A 19,276-nucleotide genomic window follows, 5' to 3' on the forward strand; every position below is an offset into this window, starting at 1 on the left:
GTCACTCGCCACTTTCAAAACTGCACTTAAAACTCATCTATTTAAATCAGCGTTCAAACTGTGATGCTAGTGATGTATGTTTTTATTGTTTTTGTTTTGTATTTGTATTTTGTCATCCCTCTGCCTTTTTTAAATTGTTATCGCTTTTATTGTTTCTGTCTTTACCATGTCAAGTGACTTTGAGAACTATTTAATGAAAGTAAATATTAATGTTTTATTATTATTATTGATATTATATCTGAATTCTCTAATTAAACATTGTCAATATTCATTTTCAGAGGTTTTGTGATCATTTTAGCCTTTTTCTGTATCTTAAGATTGTACTGTGGATCATTCATGTCAATATTTAACCTGATTCCTATGTATTACTGTCTGACAGATAATTTCTATTAATACCCACGGACATGATTTTAACCTATTGTTATGCATATTGTTTTTTTCTTCAAATATTTGAATATGCACAAATTCAGATCAGGGAAATCAAATTGTTTTCAGGCTGGCATACCCCCTCTGTATTTCTACAGTTAAACCCTACGTATGGACATGGCTGTGCTTTAAGCTGAGCCCACCTAACTATATCTAGTTGGTACCACTCCACCTCCCGCACTAGCTTCCTTTCCCTTCCCCGTCAGAAAGGTGACATTACATTTCCCTACAATCAGTAGGCTAAAATGTACAACAAATCTCTTTTACCAGAAAGGATGAAGTGGTAGTCCTTATCAAGATAGCTAAAGTTGTTCTTGAGTTGATGACATAATTAACAATGAGAGACAGAATATGCTAAGTGAGAGATGAAGGGAAGTGATGAAGACTGAGATGAAGATGACGACATGAAGCAAAGTAGAGGGGAGGGACTTTAGTCTCTGTTGGAGATAAAACATTATAGTGGTAGGAGAGTTGAATCAGCTGTTTATCAGAGAGCTATAGTCTAAGAGCTCCCAGAACTCAGCAACTTCTCACCCCCTCTCTCCTAAAATGGAGACTCCAGGAGGAGCTGAACTCTGCTTTCCACTGCTCCTCAACACTTCCTGCAGGAAACCTCAGTCCGACGGCATGCTCATTAACCTTCTGCTGTCTTTCATCTCTCTGCTCACTGCAGCTCTCAACCTGCTGGTCATCATCTCTATCTCCCACTTCAGGCAGAGATTTAATCTCAACTTAAATTAATACATTTTCTGACAATTGACATGAATGTCTTCCTTGACATGTGAATGTTCTAGTTAATAATATAACTTTGTTTTAAAAAATCTAACTTGATATATTACTTGTTCAAATCTAATGTTAGTGACAAAATATGTAGAGCATGTTCTCAAGAATGCATTCATTGATGTTACTAACAAGCTTCCATTGTTAAAAATCTAAAAAGTGTTAATATTCTTCCTCTCCAGGCAGCTCCACAGCCCCACCAACCTCCTCATCCTCTCTTTGGCTGTCTCAGATTTCCTGGTTGGCCTCCTGCTGATGCCTGTTGAAATACTTTCAACAGAGAATTGTTGGTTCCTCGGTGACCTCATATGTGCCCTGTATCATATTATAAATTTCATCATTACTTCTTCTTCGGTTGGAAATATGGTGCTCATATCAGTTGATCGTTATTTGGCTATTTGTGACCCTCTACGTTACGACACCAGAGTTACTCTAGACAGAACCAAAATATGTGTTTGTTTGTGTTGGATTTACTCTGTATTTTACAATTTCCTCATTTTGATGGACCATCTGAAACAACTCAATTTGCATAATTCCTGCTACGGAGAGTGTGCAGGTTTTCTTAACCACATCACAGGATCTGTCGACTTTGTCTTTACCTTTATTGGCCCCATTACTGTCATCATAGTTCTATACATAAAAATATTTGTGGTGGCGGTGTCTCAGGCTCAAGCCATGCGCTTCCACATAGCAGCACTCACAGTACAGCTTAAAGTGGGTGTAACTGCTAAGAAATCTGAGATGAAAGCAGCCAGGACTCTTGGTGTTGTTGTGGTTGTGTTTCTGATATGTTTTTGTCCATATTACTCTCCATCCTTTACAGGTGAGGTTATTGAAGACAGTAGTTTATCCTCAAACTTTCAAGTATGGCTGCTGTATTTCAACTCCTGTCTTAACCCAGTGATCTATGCCTTCTTTTACCCCTGGTTTAGAAAATCTATTAAACTCATAGTCACCCTTAAGATACTTCAGCCAGGCTCTTGTGATGCTAATATACTGTAGAGACAGACTTATGAGTAACATCAATACAACTCATTGTCAAGATTGGATTCATTTGAATTACATTTATTTTGTATAGCTCAAAATCACAAACTTCAAAATTTGCCTGAGACGCCTTTGCAATCTGTGCACATATTTCAAGAAGTACTACCCTGAGCCTTCCACTTAGCACTTATTGTATTCGTAGTTTGTTTCTGTACTGTACTTTTGCACTTGTTTATGCTCTTAGATGCTTGTTTAAGAAAGGAGATGCACTTATGACTTCTGGTGACTAGTAGTTCTCTTGAATACCTATGTTGAATACACTTATTGTAAGTCGCTTTGGATAGAAGCGTCTGCTAAATGACTGTAATGTATAATGTAATGTATGACATCCTTTGTCCCAGGACCCTCACATCGGCACAAAAAACTCAAGTAAAAAAACTCTTTAACGGGGAGGGGAAAAAAAGAAGAAACCTATGAGGGAGAGCGAAAGATGAGGGATCCTTCTCCCAGGATGGACAGACATGCAATAGATGTCATGTGTACAGAATGAACAACATAACAGAGTTACAAAACATTAAATGTATATGACATAACTTTTCATATAATAAGAGTAGTAAGAAGAATAAGGATGTAAATAATTAAGACTTATAATAATAACAGCAGCAATGTATTTGTAGAATATTAATAATGATAAGAGCAGTAATGGTATAGGGAATAGTAATAGTAATGTGACTAATAATAATAATGGAAGCAGCAGTTGGTGTCAGCAGGGCCACAGCAGGAGGCACGACAACGGTCCACATATAACCACGATTAATGGAAACCTGTGGGGCAAGAAAGGACAAAGACTCTGGGGAAGAAGTAAAGTAATTAATGTGCATAAATGGGACATGAATACATAAAGATAGAGAGAGAGAGAAGAGGAGAGAGGAGCTCAGTGTATCCTATGTAGACCCCGGCAGTCTAGGCCTATAGAAGCATATTTAGGGGCTGGACCAAGGCAAACCTCAGCCAGCCCTAACTATAAGCGCTATCAAAAAGGAAAATCTTAACCCTACTCTCTCCCACTCCCGCACTAGAGATCACATCATCCAAGTCCTTCAAAACCTCCACTGGCTCCAAATACAACAAAGAATACAGTTAAAAAGTCTCCTCATTACATACACAGCCTTTACAACCTGATCCCTTCATACCTTTTGGACCTCCTGCACCGACACATTCCAACCCGCAACCTCAGATCCACCGACGGCACCGACACCCCTCCCTACTCAGTCCAAGCACCGGACCTGGACGGACAGGGCCTTTTCCATTGCTGGCCCCTCGCTCTGGAACTCTCTACCCTAACACCTCAGACATTCCCAGTCACTCGCCACTTTCAAAACTGCACTTAAAACTCATCTATTTAAATCAGCGTTCAAACTGTGATGCTAGTGATGTATGTTTTTATTGTTTTTGTTTTGTATTTGTATTTTGTCATCCCTCTGCCTTTTTTAAATTGTTATCGCTTTTATTGTTTCTGTCTTTACCATGTCAAGTGACTTTGAGAACTATTTAATGAAAGTAAATATTCATGTTTTATTATTATTATTGATATTATATCTGAATTCTCTAATTAAACATTGTCAATGTTCATTTTCAGAGGTTTTGTGATCATTTTAGCCTTTTTCTGTATCTTAAGATTGTACTGTGGATCATTCATGTCAACATTTAACCTGATTCCCATGTATTACTGTCTGACAAATAATTTCTACTAATACCCACGGACATGATTTTAACCTATTGTTTTCCATATTACATTTCCCTACAATCAGTAGTCTAAAATGTACAACAAATCTCCTTTACGAGCAGGGATGAAGTGGTAACCCTAATCAAGATAGCTAAAGTTGTTATTGAGTTGATGACATAATTAACAATGAGAGACAGAATATGCTAAGTGAGAGATGAAGGGAAGTGATGAAGACTGAGATGAAGATGACGACATGAAGCAAAGTACAGCGGAGGGACTTTAGTCTCTGTTGGAGATAAGACACTGGAGTAGTAGGAGAGATGAATCAGCTGTTTATCAGAGAGCTATAGTCTAAGAGCTCCCAGAACTCAGCAACTTCTCACCCCCTCTCTCCTAAAATGGAGACTCCAGGAGGAGCTGAACTCTGCTTTCCACTGCTCCTCAACACTTCCTGCAGGAAACCTCAGTCCGACGGCATGCTCATTAACCTTCTATTGTCTTTCATCTCTCTGCTCACTGCAGCTCTCAACCTGCTGGTCATCATCTCTATCTCCCACTTCAGGCAGATATTAACTATCAGCATAAATTTATTCATTTTCTGACAATTTACATGAATATCTTCCTTGAAATGTGAATATTCTAGTTAATAATATAACTTTGTTTTAAAAACCCTAACTTTAAAATATTATGTATTCAAATATAATGTTACGTGACAAAATATTTAGAGCATGTTCTCAAGAATGCATTCATTGATGTTAGTGACAAGCTTCCATTGTTAAAAATCTAAAAAGTGTTAATATTCTTCCTCTCCAGGCAGCTCCACAGCCCCACCAACCTCCTCATCCTCTCTTTGGCTGTCTCAGATTTCCTTGTTGGCCTCCTGCTGATGCCTGTTGAAATGCTTTTAACAGAGAATTGTTGGTTCCTTGGTGACTTCATGTGTTTCCTGTATAATAATATAAATTTCATCATTACTTCTTCTTCGGTTGGAAATATGGTGCTCATATCCGTTGATCGTTATTTGGCTATTTGTGACCCTCTACGTTACGACACCAGAGTTACTCTAGACAGAACCAAAATATGTGTTTGTTTGTGTTGGATTTACTCTGTATTTTACAATTTCCTCATTTTGATGGACTTTCTGAAACAACGTAATTTGCATAATTCCTGCTACGGAGAGTGTGCAGGTTTTCTTAACCACATCACAGGATCTGTCGACTTTGTCTTTACCTTTATTGGCCCCATTACTGTCATCATAGTTCTATACATAAAAATATTTGTGGTGGCGGTGTCTCAGGCTCAAGCCATGCGCTTCCACAAAGCAGCACTCACAGTACAGCGTAAAGTGGGTGTAACTGCTAAGAAATCTGAGATGAAAGCAGCCAGGACTCTTGGTGTTGTTGTGGTTGTGTTTCTGATATGTTTTTGTCCATATTACTCTCCATCCTTTACAGGTGAGGTTATTGAAGACAGTAGTTTATCCTCAAACTTTCAAGTATGGCTGCTGCTTTTCAACTCCTGTCTTAACCCAGTGATCTATGCCTTCTTTTACCCCTGGTTTAGAAAATCTATTAAACTCATAGTCACCCTTAAGGTACTTCAGCCAGGCTCTTGTGATGCTAATATACTGTAGAGACAGACTTATGAGTAACATCAATACAACTCATTGTCAAGATTGGATTCATTTGAATTACATTTATTTTGTATCGCTCAAAATCACAAACTTCAAATTTGTCTGAGACGCCTTTGCAATCTGTGCACATATTTCAAGAAGTACTACCCTGAGCCTTCCACTTAGCACTTATTGTATTCGTAGTTTGTTTCTGCACTGTCCTTTTGCACTTGTTTATGCTCTTAGATGCTTGTTTAAGAAAGGAGATGCACTTATGACTTCTGGTGACTAGTAGTTCTCTTGAATACCTATGTTGAATACACTTATTGTAAGTTGCTTTGGATAGAAGCGTCTGCTAAATGACTGTAATGTATAATGTAATGTATGACATCCTTTGTCCCAGGACCCTCAAATCGGCACAAAAAACTCCAGTAAAAAAACTCTTTAACGTGGAGGAAAAAAAGAAGAAACCTATGAGGGAGAGCGAAAGAGGAGGGATCCTTCTCCCAGGATGGACAGACATGCAAAAGATGTCATGTGTACAGAATGAACAACATAACAGAGTTACAAAACACACAATGCATATGAGATAAGTGATTTATATAATAAGTGTAGTAAGCAGAATAATGGTGGAAAAAATCAAGACTACTAATAATAACAGCAGCAATGAATATCATAGAATAATAACAATGATAAGAGCAGTAATGGTATAGGGAATAGTAATAGTAATGTGACTAATAATAATAATGGTAGTAGCAGTAGGTGACAGCATAACTAGGGTCCACATTTAACCACGATTCATGGAAACCTGTGAGTCGAAAAAGCACAAAGACTATTGGGAAGAAGAAAAGTCAGTAATGTGCACGTAGGTGAAAAAAGGTAGTCCTTGAAATGTATTTTTCTGGGAGTTAAAGGACAGATCCTGATCAAAGATAACCCCCAGGTTCTTTACGGTAGTGCTGGATGCCAGCGCAATGCCATCTAAAGAAACTATATTATTAGATAATTGATTTCTGAGGTGTTCTTTGCCTAGCAGAATAACTTCAGTTTTGTCTGAGTTTAACATCAGGACGTTGAAGGTCATCAAAGTTTTTATGTCCTTAAGATAAGCTTGAAGTTTAGCAAACTGGTTGACTTCATCTGGCTTAATCGATAGCTATAATTTGGTATCATCTGCATAACAATGAAAGTTTATAGAGTGTTTTTTGATAATATTCCCTAAAGGAAGCATGTACAGTATATGGTGATTAAAATGTGTCCTAGCACAGTCCCTTGTGGAACACCATGACTGACTTTGGTTTTTCATCGAGGTTTTATTGTTTCCAATTACAAGTTAGTCACTGGAGCAAACTCGATAGTTGGAACAGCTTGGCAAAATATAGTTAAAAACTGAAAATACTGACATGTTGCACATTAAAATGAAGAAAATTAAATGCTGTTTTGTGACTATGTTGTTCTGTTCTATTGTTTTTCCCCCAAAAAACTATATATATATATATATATATATATATATATATATATATATAGTATATGTGTAGTGGGAATATGGACCATCAGTTTGGTGCGACGTCTGCGGTGATGCAGGTGTTGTGCTGGACCGCTGTGGTGAAGAGGGAGCTCTGCCTAAAATACAAAGCTCTTGATTTACCAGTCTATCTACATTCTGATCCTCAGCTACGGTCATAAGCTTTGAGTAGTGACAGAAAAATTAGATCGCTGATACAATCAGCTGAAATTAGCTTTTTCCTTCGTAGGGTGGCTGGGCTCAGCCTTAGATAAAGGGTGATGAGCTCAGACATCTGGAGTAAGCTCGAAGTAGAACTGATGCTCTTTTGCATAGAATGTTAACTTTGAGCTCTCCTTCCATGTCCCAATGTAAAGTTCAGTTTTAAAAGGATTGTGGAAAACAGGAATGTCAGTCCTACTGAGTCAAAAGTAGCTCAATGCATCCATGAAAATTGTTTGCAATTATGTCAATTTAACTGGAATTTGAGCTCCATGTGTGTTTGTGCGTTCTTATGTGACGTGATGTAATTCTCTAAAACTGGTACTGCTATTGTTTGGTCTTCAGTCTGTGACTGACTGGCCACACCTGGCCTTTACATCTGTCTATTCTTCCCTGGAGGTAAAACCTCAGCAATAGAACTGTCAAACTCTTTCCTGCACTGTAACATTCCAGACCACATCTCTCTTGGTTAGATCTGCACTGTTTAGCTTTAGGATGTTTTTCCTTTGTTTGTGAACTTATTTAAACACGCCACATGTCCAACCAGTTACATATATCACACATGCAATGTGTACTTCAAAACTAAATATAGACATAACACAGACTTATTATTTCAAACCAAATAAACCTATTTGACCCTAAACCCAACCTTTAACCAACAATTACTAATTAATACATTGGCAAAAGTTCACACAGAGGCCATAACAGTTCTGTATTATCTATTATCTAATTTATGTTTTATGATTTTCAATAAATATAAGGCTCTTTAAAGGGACAGTTCACCTCAAAATCAAAAATACATATTTTTCCTTACCCCTTTAGTGCTTTTTATCATTCTAGATTTGTTTTGGTGTGAGATGCCTAGTGTTAGAAATATTGGCTGTAGAGGTGTCAGCCTTCTCTCGAATAGAAAAAATAAAAACCTGGTTACTTAAGATAACCCACATGAACTTGTCTTGAGTTGCATGAACATACACCTGAAAAACCACAGGTAAAAGGACAAATATATTTTTTTGATTTTGGGGTAAACTTACTCACGATCAGTTACAACAGACAACGTATTGATAAAGTGGATAAATAACAGATTCTAACACATGCTAAATAAGGCAAATATGTTGTTGCACTCAGGTAGTTATCACAGTCTGCATCAGTATCTCTCAGTTAATTACAGAGTATTTGGAAACTGGAATGTTTCGTGACAGAAGCCAGTTTGAAGAGGACAACTGGTTACAGGAATGGTAATTCTTTCACTGTGCCGGGCGAGTCAACAGGATTCTGGACGATGATTATAAATATAGAGAGGGTGCAGTGTCCTCCCAACAGAGAAGCAAGGCAGACAGTCTGAGCACTGAAGCATCCAAGAGAAACTTCTCCTTAAACACGGGGTAAGGAAAGCTCGAACATTTTGGCTCGCATCTTGTCTTCACAAATTGTAATTTTTCAGACACATGCAACGGCTCTTAGTGTAGCTGAATTTTGACAAAAAATAAAAAAAAATTCTTAAAACAAAATACAAAGATAAACAGCAATACAGAATCTACTAAAAATAAGAATGTATACACAGAAAGGAAATTAAACATGTAAGTTATTTTAACTGGTTTGAGACTAAAGTATTTTTGAGAAATTTTCTTAAAGCTATTCTAAAGAGTATAATGTGATGAATTTATTCACAATGCAAACGCACATATAACAATACATATGACCCTTGACGTAAAGAAGATATTTAAATAAATGCTTTCTTATTTTAAGTTCAAAGAGTAAGTGAGAAGAAAACAATCTAATTTGAATATTGCCTACATATTTAGCTTGAGAGAACTTAGAACATTATCTGTACGTATAAGTTTAAATTTTGTCCACTCCATCTGTGTTTCAGGTCCCAGTCAGAGGACCGCCAACATGTTCTGCTTCATAATTTACCTGATTGCACTCAGCCTGCTGGAAGGTAAGAAGGCTTCACAACTCAAACACAGCCTCCCTGACTTTATTCACCCTGCATCTATTTAGTTGTATGGCTAGTACAAATATGGACAGAAGGAGTTATTGTGCGCTTCCAAGAAATTGTTTGGCACATCCCTCCAATTAAAATGGCAATGTGACATTTTAATAAAGTGAGCTCTAGAGGTACAAGTAGCCAGATTCTGTTTCACCATCTTCCCAGTCTTTATGCAAAGCTAAGCTAACCAATTGCCGACTCTAGCTGCATATGTAGCAAATATGAGACTGGTATCCAGTGCCATAAGGTAATTACGACGGGCCACAGTGCACGCTATGATGAAGGTTCCTAGTCAGTCGCTTTTATGTTCAAAAGGCATGACTCCTTGCTTGGCTTCCATATTTGCTCAGCAAATAGCAGTTTTGGCAAATTTTGAACCTAAACTATATACCGTATATACCGTCTTTTCCTATGATCAAATAGAGACTTCACATTGGACATCAACATGCATTTATTTTTCCAGCAATCATCATTGAATATGACAAAAAAATTAAGAAAACAAGAAATTGCTTATTTAATTAAAAAAATAATAATAATTAAGCGTAGTAAGTACTAAGCATTTACTTTTGTTAGAAATTATATTTTACACACAAAAAAACATAATGGAGATGGGTCTGCGTTTTATGAGCGTTGATACAACAAATGACAACCTTTGAATAATGATGTGAAATTTTCTTCAAACACAGGGGAATACCAAGGCAAAGGTTTGCTTTATTTATATATGCACATACCTTTGTTGTTGGGTCTGCTCTCTCCCCATTGCAATTGCAGCACATGCACTGCCAATGTAAACACCCTGGTTGGTATAGATATTCTCATGGAGATAGGATCTTTTTTTTTTCAAATTAAAGGGACATTTATGCATATAACTATAACAAACTTACACAAAATGTTAACTTGTGTGCAATGTGTCTCCGTATATTCAGGTACTGATGCAACAAACCAGACATTTACCAGTTCTGGAGAGATGAACATTACGTCCTGCCCCATCACCTATTATGGGCAGAAATATGACAGAGTCTATGTGAGTAATATAAATGCCTTAAACTTTGTGTTTGGTCTTTTCCAATGCATTGATAACAAGACTCAGTACGTGGGAACTGGCATGGACTAGAAAATGACGATGTTTACGCTACACCAGTGAGTCATGAGTTGCAAAATGTGACCAAGATATATCTCTTTCTGCCGATGGGTAAATTGCATGTGCAGGGGGTGGAGTCGAGTGAAAAGGTCACACCTTGGGGGGATGTGCACATACTCAAGCCACAATGTAACGTACAAATATAAAACAATGATCTAACATCTTCACTTTTGTTAAACAATAGAAAATAAGACGCAAAGACAAAAAAATGATTTTGTAGGTGAAGGCCACGGGGGGGCCCTGAAACTTAATTAATCCACCAATGGTCTCTGTGATTTTTTAACAGCTGGCCTTTGATACAAACAGATTTGCAGTTTGCTTCAATGGTTTATACAAACCTGGAATCAAAAATGACTGTATTTTGATGTCTGGAGGGACAGCTGACAGAGGTAACCTGGCAGTACTTACTAAACACATACCCACTGGATCTGGGGTTCATACACTTCTGCCAAACCTTAAGAATGCTGGGAAATGTGTCAACATAATAACTTTAAAAGACAGTCAACAATCCCAAGTGAGTGTTTTTCAGTTTTATTATTGACAAATGTTACTTTCATGTTAAATGAATAAAACATGCAAAGTGATATTTCAAAGTCTGTGTCTTTGTATCCATTATCTGTTGTCAGATTGAACAAATTGAACTTGGCAACTTTGGGACACAAGCAATTTTGGCAATCAGGACATATTCTGGGTACCAAAATGTTGATGTTGTAAGTATACTATTAAGATAAATATGAATGATTTGACGGATGTATTTTGGAAAGTGTGATGTGAGTCGGAGGATAATGAGGAAGATCAAAAGCTGCGTCCCAATTCAGCAGCTCAATCAGTATCCCACACTGGTCGATTACAAGGCACTCAGGCAATCCACATAAAGTAGGGAATATCACACTGATAAAAGAAGCAGAGGAGACTCCTCAGTTGCAAAATAATTCATTTATTTCACATGCAAAACATGACACAATGTAAAAACCTTTCCATCTAAGGACCATTGTCGGCACAACTTAGATGCTTTTTGATTCTGGACACAAGTTTTATTTAGGATGGGACTGTTCATTTTGGACTCATGAACCTTGATTCATGAGTACAACCATTACACAATAGTTTTACACAGTTATTATGTTTTTCTGGCAATTTCCAGGAGGCTGATGCACAAGTCGATGGTCTTACAGTTTCTAAACAGAAATTCCAGACAGCTGATACAATCAATGGCGTAATCACAGATGTAAGCGGATGCAGACTCTCAGGTAAGTAAATGCAGTGGTTCCTAAAGTGCAAATTTTGTCTTAAAAAGCAAAATTGGAATACATTGAATAGCTGTTATTTAATTGGTTTACAGTTAAAAGATCTACGAGTAAAGTCGTACATTTTAAGCTCATTTTTCTTAACTCCTAGGCTTTGTTTATAAGACAAATACGACAGTGAGTGACCCAAATATATGCTCTACTGTAACCTGTGATGTGAGCGGAGTCGCTACTGCCGTCAGTGATTGTGGTCCCATGGAGCGTTGCCAAGGCAATGGGGTGTAAGTATTTGAAGAAATTAAACAAAGAAAATTTCCCTCAAAAATTACAGAACAAAAGCACTTATATGTCGCAAGTGCGGATGTAAGAGAGGCCTGGGCATGGCACAAAGGAACGTATTATCAATACTGCCCAGGCGCTTTGGGTATAAACCAAAGTGCTCTTAGAGGAATATGCCAATACTCATAGCATCTGGAGTAATGGTTTATAACTAACGTTCTTTGCATTGACTTTATATGAAATGTCTTTGCATTTCTCCTTTATTTTTATAATTTTGTTCAGATTTGTTTTTTACTCTTGAGTCCTTCAAGTGTTTCAGTCTTAACCAAACGCTAATACATTTATTTTCTGTTGTATCCGTCTCTCCCCTCCTCGTGTAGTTGCGTGTTGAACGCCATGTGCTCTGTGACCGGCTCTACTGTCATCGATTTCGTTGGCAGAGTTCACTCTGTCCCGGACCGGTGTGGTTACACTCTGATGGGGTCCTTATCGTTCCCAGGCTTGCGGATGCTGGGGGTTTTCCAGGAAAGACGACGTAAAGATGTTAGTTTTTTGGATCGTGTGATGCTGGAGGGTCCAGGTGTTCAGATTTCCCTGGAACAAGGTGGCAGGGTTAAGGTATGTTACCCACTGCCACAATTTCTGGAGTAATGTAGATCTCATCATTTGCTGATCTTACTCATCTTAATTATTAGTACTTTTATTTTTGGTACTTTTGATATATTTTAATGCCAATACCTTTGCACGTTTACTAATAACATTTGGAATGCAGGACTTTGACTTTTGTAACACAGTATATTGTAGCTTTGCTACTCTCTCCAACTCTTTTTCCAACACTGATAGTGAACCTTAAATTGGACCGCACAAGGCCAATAACAAAGGATTTCTTATGTTCAACCTCTTGATGGCAGACCAAATGCTTTATGATGTGAAGCAACATTTGTTCCAAAAAATATGATGACTAATTTGTGTCTTTGTGGTGTTTGAGTAAGTGTTTCTTCTTTCGCTTTGCTCATCCGCTGTGATAAAGCTGAATGACAAAGTGCTGATGCTCAACGCCACAGCTCAGGTGGTCCATGGTGTGGAGCTCTCAAGGGACCAGACAGGAGTCACTGCTAAGATGTCAGCCTCCAACTACACTGTTTCTGTCCTCTTTGATGGCTATACCACATTAATCCACACGACAGGTACAAAAAAAAATTAAACCTAAAGGCATTTTTATTTAAGATTATCTTGACAAAACCTTTTTCATCTGTTCATAAGTAATACCCACAGAAGAGAAAATGATTGCGTAGAGACTTTAAAAAATGGTTTACCAGACTTCTGATCTGATATACCTTAGAACAACATAACATAATCAGACAACCAACCAGAAAAAGAACACAAAAAACCCAGGACAACAGCATTCATCAAGAGTCATAAAACACTGTCTGCCAAGATTTGTGGATACATATGTTATATCTAGGATTAAGTAGTTACAAGAATTATGTGAATGAGAGCAGAATTGTGTGGTAGCATTATAGATAAATATCACAAGATGATTATTTATTCTACTCTAATCCACCTTTGTGCTACAGAGAGCACTGATGTGTAAGGAATTTAGTGATAAAACACAACACTTAAATAATGATAAATAGAGCAGAAAGCTTACTTTGATCTTCAATCAAATGTAAAACATTAATCTAGAATCACAGTCTGCTGTCAAGTCGAAATTTATAAGTCTCTGTATGAACCAGCAAGAATGATATGGGTATCATTTAAAATTTGAATTGCTCGACATTTAGAGACACTCTTGGATGTAGAGAATACCATGAACTTGGTCTTATTTGAATGTAAAACTAGTCTGTGATTAGGAAGTGATAATTGTAAAGCCTCAAAGAAAGATGACAGCAGAGCCAGAGACAGCATGGTTTGCAGCAGAGCCAGAGACATTCAAGATGGTATCATCTGCATACAAATAGACTTTCAAGTAGTGATTCAAAAGTATGATGATATTTATGTGTAATGTAAGTAGAAATGGACCAAATTGATTATATTATTACTAAAAGCGGGAAATATAGTAACATATAGGGAATAGCCATGTATCTTTATGTAGCAGGTAAATGTATGATAGATGGGCTCCTTCTGAATACATTTCTATTACCACTTAATTTATTTCCAAACGTAAAGTCTATCTTTTATATTTCTGCTTATTACTTATTACATGCTTATCAAATTACAAAACTGTGCTTCAAATGTTTGTGTTTATTATCTGAACTATGAAGTAATTTGAGAGGGCCCCTTAGTTACTTTATTTTTTGGTATTAATTCTATAGATTCCAATATTGCTAACCAAAACAAGATCTGTAATGTAACTACTTTAGGTATTGATGTACTCACCCTACTAGTAGACCTAATCTTAAATTAAAACCATTAAATAAATAATAATAATAAGTAAGCCTTTATTAGTCCCACAATGGGGAAATTCAGTTCTCTGGATTTGACCCATCCCAGAGGAGCAGTGGGCTGCAATGAAGCGCCCGGGGAGCAATTTTGGGGTTAGGTGTCTCGCTCAAGGACACCTCGGCATGTTGCCTGTGGAGGGGTTTGAACCACCGACCTTGTGGTTGCGGGTCAAGCGCTCTACCTCATGTGCCACAGCCGCCAAAGCTACCTTAAGTGTGCTGTTGTGCTTGTCCAGTGTAAAAGTTTATTGATCTGTCACACATTCTCTTCTTAAACCGGCCAGGACCAAGTGAAGCAGCCGTGGATGGTTTATGTGGCAATTCCACGAGTTCTTTGAATGACGAGAGGGTTACTGGACACTGGTCTACCGGGTAAGACCTCAAACACAATATGTAATTGACTACTACTTCTATTTTGATTGAATTGGTTTCAAATATACTGGAGTTTAATTATTGAGTTGTTGAACAGACTTTTGCTGTTTGTTGTCCCATAGCTGTGAGACAGAGTATGATGACGCTGCTGACAGTACAATCAACTGCAACACTACAACTGAATGGTAAACACAAATTAAACTCAATTTTGACTTATAAGCAGGCTTTATTAACCTCTATGGCACGCTCACCACATTTATCATTTGGTGGTGCCTTCTAACCAGGGATACATTTTGAACTTTTACACCTCAACCAATTTTATCTTGTCGATTCTGTTAAACATGTGCCTTACTGTCCTTGATGACTAAACTTCCATGCCACATTTTCACTTAAACAGGTGTAATCTCCTGAAGCAGGCTCCCTTCACTGCTTGCAATGAGCACATCAACCCAGAGCCCTTCATAACTGCCTGCACTAACACTTTGTGCAAATACCCTGCAGTGGATGGTCTCAAGTGCCAGTTCCTGGAGGCCTACGCCAGGGCCTGCAGCCTCCACAGCAATATTACGATGGAGAGTTGGAGGACAACGACCAGCTGCCGTAAGTCTGTCTTTTATTATTATTATCTTTGGTTATGTTCAAGATGACCTGAATAAACAAATCAATTATCTATTACTATATCTTTTTAGGCACATTTTTATGAATCTTTAGGGTAGATATTGTTTTTATGCAAATTTCAGGGGATCTTATCAAGTCATGTATGCTTAAAAAAGTGGCCGATTTCTTTGTTTGATACCAGTCAGTTGTATGGAAGAATCATATTAAAATTGGAAGGCATTGTTTTCTTACCGGCAGGTTGTCTTGATGTGTGTTTTCAGCTGCTGTCCCTCGGACCTTCTGTAAGGACAGGTTCTGCAGTGCTCATGAGTTCTGTGGTGAGCGCAATGTTGGGGAACCCAGCTGCCTCTGTCGGGCCATTTTTGCCTCCAAGTACAGATCGACAGGCACACTTGGTGAGTCAGCTAGGACACAATGCAGTCACAATTGTCTCAATTGCTATTTCATTTTAGGCTTGAGGGATTTTTCAAAGGGTGAGCTGTTTCAGATTTATGGAAAAACTGTCCTTTAAGAAACTATGAAAATTCCTAAAAGATGTCTTTCAATGTTGCATTTATGATTGCCTCATCCTCATCTGTGCTGTTGCATGTTGTCTGGAAAAGGCTAATTTTTTGTAACGGGTGTTTAGGTGAGCCGACGGTCTGCCAGCAGAGTTCTGCTTCAGTAATTCTGGCTAATTGTCTATTGGAGGACAAGAGCATCGATTATTCTGTCTTACACCTCAATGACCAGGCCTGCAAAGCTGAAATGGACAACCTGACCCACATGGTGATGTTCAACTACAATGGCAGCAACACTTGTGGTACAGTGGTCACGGTTGGTACCTTCTATTCATTTTTCTCTCAAGAAGCAGCCAAATCCCTTTTACACTAGAGATGTACTGTTTTTCATCATTCTGCAGGGGTGTGGTAAGCGCACTGTAGGATTGACTTATGGCCCCATTTTTTTAAAAAGTTGGTGATCTAGTAAAATGTGTCTATTGTTGCATTTTATACCGTACATCAAATGTTGCAGCCTAAAACTTTCATATTCATTGAGTAGAATCTAAAATTGAATGCACTGTTAGCTGCACCTGAATGTGCATTGACAATATCTGTCTGCATGTGACCATTTAGGCAAACAACAGTGAAATTATCTACAAGAACACCATCATGACACGGAACATCTCCACGTCTGGCCTGATCAACCGTCACAGCCCAGTGCGTATTGACTTCTCCTGTCATTACAATCAGCCGGATGTCACGACCTTGGCCATTAAAATCAAACACAGGTGTGTGGTGGGAGAACAGTGTGTAGCTACAGAGTTGTCATATTTTTGATACCAAGAGGAGGCTGACTGAGCTTCACTTGTTTTTTTAGCCGTGTTTAAACAGTAAGCAACGGCTCAGCTCGACTCGATTTCCTTTTTGGTACCAAGTCCTTTTTGTTCGTTTTCCACTGCAGATAGTACCCCCTCAGTGTAGGCAGGATTCTGAGCTGACCTTTCTAGCATCACTACATGAAACTGCCTTGACATCATCTTCAACGGGACCCTCGCTAAATGCTTTCATTGGCAACCAAACAGAGGAATGTCTGCACTTTGTTGGTTATACAGCGTAGTGTACATTGTAGTTTTGGGGGGATGACATTTTTTTAAATCTATGTCAAGTCAAAAATAAAATGCGGTTGCAATTGATGGTACCTTGGCTACTTATAAATAGGTGGAATGTGCAGGATGTAACAATTCTAGTGACAATTCTAGTCACGAATCCCTCTGACCAATCAGTGCTCTGCAGTGCTTTAAATCCGCCATCTAGTATCGGCCCAGTTTGCTTGGACCCACAACCGAGGTGGTACTAAAACAGAGCCAGGTTCTATCTACAACGTTTGCTATCTAAAACGCAGTCAGAGTGCTTGTATAGTTAGGAAGTATCTTTGCTTTGCAGCTCTGTGATCCAGAACATGACTTCTGGAGAATGGAATTACAATCTGACCATGAAGGCCTACACCAACGCTGACCGTATGATTGCCATCCAGCCAAGCACCGACATCAAACTGGACCAGAAAATCTGGGTGGAGCTTAAGACGGATGGGCTGAATGAAAATATGGTCCTTGTTGTGACTGACGCCTGCTGGGCCACCGATCAGCCTTCGCCAATTGGAGGCCTGAGATATGACCTCATCATCGAAGGGTTAGCCACACAGAGATGATCTTTCCGATTAAACCTCTTTTTTGTTGTTTTTGGCAAGTCCCTTACATGTCTGCTTTCTAATGTTTGAATAGCTGCCCTAACCCTGCTGACCAGACGGTGAAGGTGGAGGGAAATGGACTGGGAACGTCCAACTACTTCTCTTTCAACACATTCCAGTTCTCTGGCAAAACTGGTGGAGTCTACTTGCATTGCAAAGTAGAGCTTTGTGTGACGCAGAGTAATGCCTGTGCCCCGGTATGCCCAGATCCTGAATATATTCACGTAAATCCACAAATAAACATAAACGTAAATTTGTAAGAATGTTTATTTTTCTGTCCTTTATCTTCTTCACAGCTGTGCAACCAGGCTGGGAGGAGGCGTAGATCTGCCATGTCAACATATGAGGATGAAAACCCTGCCTTCATCAGCATGGCCTGGACTTAGTAGGTAAGTGCACCTCACCTACGTGCAAATCGCAACAACCAACAGATAAGGACGTGTTAAACATGTAGCAACATATTCATCCTAAACACCCACATAACAGGAAGAAGCTCGGCTAAAAGCCCATTTTTGCCAAAACCAGAATCAGAATCAGAAGCTGTTTATTAACAAGTATGATACACATACAAGGAATTTGGCTAGGTGATTGATTGGGGCAAAAAATATAAATATATAAATAAACAAATAAGAGTATGTTAAAACAACTATATTATTAAAGTATCATGTGTGTATTAATAAAGAAAAGAAAAGATGTGCAAAACAAAACTCAACTCAAACACCAAGATACTAGAGGATTAACAACATGCTAAAGCTCCACAGATTTTAACAGTATAAACCATATCACTCGACAACCAAAACTCAGGGAACCAGCAGTGAAAGGATAGAAAAAAATTGAGTTCACTTTACAGGTTCATAACCATAAACCATGTCTTACCCTAGCTGTTTTGTGTTCAAAGGTTACGTTCTAGGGCATATCAACCCTTCTAATAGCTACTCCACTGTCTCTGAATCATTTCTGGGTCAATTCCACACGTCACTATTAATTTGCATGGTATGGAGGAGAATTTGCACACTCTTCTCCTACAGCATCTAAGAGCCTGTCCTCAGCCTTCCACGTAAAAACAAAAGTCGTTTGAATGGGAACATGTATAGAGGTCTGGTTCATTGGTTTTTCTAAACAAAGCTGAAAAGAGTTGTTTTTAGATGGAATTAACAATAACAAAATGAGCTTTACAATTACCTAAAATCATTTCTATTGGCACAGATGGTACCCAAATTCAAGTGTACAATGTAGTTGCAGATATATTCTCTATATTTAATTTGGGTGGTCTAAGTGGTTTATGAAGGGGAAACAACCGAATACTCACAAGGCCTTCCTTTTGACAGCATTACTCACTTTCTGTAACCATTAAGGGTTATTGGGAACAGGTGAAGGTTCCATAAGTTAAACATGCATTCAGTCTTCTATATCCACTGCATCACACACACCTGCTCTTTCAATTAGGACAAGCAAGAAAGGGAGGCACCCCTCCATGTCCAGAGTGCACCAATTATAGCATGGCACATAGAAAAGTGTACATCCAGGTTACTCCCCAAAAAACTGCGATTTAAAGAGAAAAGTAAAAAGTTCATGATAGTGCTACCACAACAATGAGACATATCATGCACATGTAAAGAAACAATGTGACATTTATATGCCTAGTTTTTGCAGTCATGACGACTTGGCATCTTCATTATCTTTTTTTTACAGTAGATGTTTA

The 19,276-nt window shown here is 38.3% G+C and overlaps 3 protein-coding genes across 3 annotated transcripts; all 3 read left to right on the plus strand.

Moving 5' to 3' along the window:
- The first annotated feature begins 975 nt into the window (after window positions 1-975).
- LOC129104667 (trace amine-associated receptor 7e-like) lies at window positions 976-2,208 on the plus strand. Its single transcript, XM_054615462.1, has 2 exons — window positions 976-1,139; window positions 1,389-2,208. Exons 1-2 carry the CDS (start codon window positions 976-978, stop codon window positions 2,206-2,208), a joined length of 984 nt encoding a protein of 327 aa, XP_054471437.1.
- Window positions 2,209-4,314: 2,106 nt separating this feature from the next.
- Window positions 4,315-5,549, plus strand: LOC129104689 (trace amine-associated receptor 13c-like). Its single transcript, XM_054615492.1, has 2 exons — window positions 4,315-4,478; window positions 4,730-5,549. Exons 1-2 carry the CDS (start codon window positions 4,315-4,317, stop codon window positions 5,547-5,549), a joined length of 984 nt encoding a protein of 327 aa, XP_054471467.1.
- Window positions 5,550-6,328: 779 nt separating this feature from the next.
- On the plus strand, window positions 6,329-17,960 carry LOC129104987 (alpha-tectorin-like). The gene is made up of 16 exons (XM_054615847.1): window positions 6,329-6,338; window positions 9,128-9,196; window positions 10,174-10,271; window positions 11,530-11,635; window positions 11,784-11,913; window positions 12,292-12,529; window positions 12,942-13,098; window positions 14,640-14,727; window positions 14,850-14,912; window positions 15,125-15,327; window positions 15,606-15,740; window positions 15,974-16,161; window positions 16,461-16,615; window positions 17,271-17,516; window positions 17,609-17,771; window positions 17,871-17,960. The coding sequence occupies exons 1-16, from the start codon at window positions 6,329-6,331 to the stop codon at window positions 17,958-17,960; spliced, it is 2,139 nt and encodes a 712-aa protein (XP_054471822.1).
- The last annotated feature ends 1,316 nt before the right edge of the window (window positions 17,961-19,276 follow it).

Source organism: Anoplopoma fimbria, chromosome 16 (assembly GCF_027596085.1).
Source record: "Anoplopoma fimbria isolate UVic2021 breed Golden Eagle Sablefish chromosome 16, Afim_UVic_2022, whole genome shotgun sequence".
In the NCBI taxonomy this organism is placed as follows: domain Eukaryota; kingdom Metazoa; phylum Chordata; class Actinopteri; order Perciformes; family Anoplopomatidae; genus Anoplopoma; species Anoplopoma fimbria.

Excerpts from the sequence above, each read along its gene's own strand:
- LOC129104667 (XM_054615462.1), top strand. The coding sequence starts at position 976 with ATGGAGACTCCAGGAGGAGCTGAACTCTGCTTTCCACTGCTCCTCAAC. Across the intron at positions 1,140-1,388 it reads ATCTCTATCTCCCACTTCAG|GCAGCTCCACAGCCCCACCA; the intron begins GCAGAGATTTAA and ends CTTCCTCTCCAG.
- LOC129104689 (XM_054615492.1), top strand. The coding sequence starts at position 4,315 with ATGGAGACTCCAGGAGGAGCTGAACTCTGCTTTCCACTGCTCCTCAAC. Across the intron at positions 4,479-4,729 it reads ATCTCTATCTCCCACTTCAG|GCAGCTCCACAGCCCCACCA; the intron begins GCAGATATTAAC and ends CTTCCTCTCCAG.
- LOC129104987 (XM_054615847.1), top strand. Across the intron at positions 11,636-11,783 it reads AAGCGGATGCAGACTCTCAG|GCTTTGTTTATAAGACAAAT; the intron begins GTAAGTAAATGC and ends CTTAACTCCTAG. Across the intron at positions 16,162-16,460 it reads CTTGTGGTACAGTGGTCACG|GCAAACAACAGTGAAATTAT; the intron begins GTTGGTACCTTC and ends GTGACCATTTAG.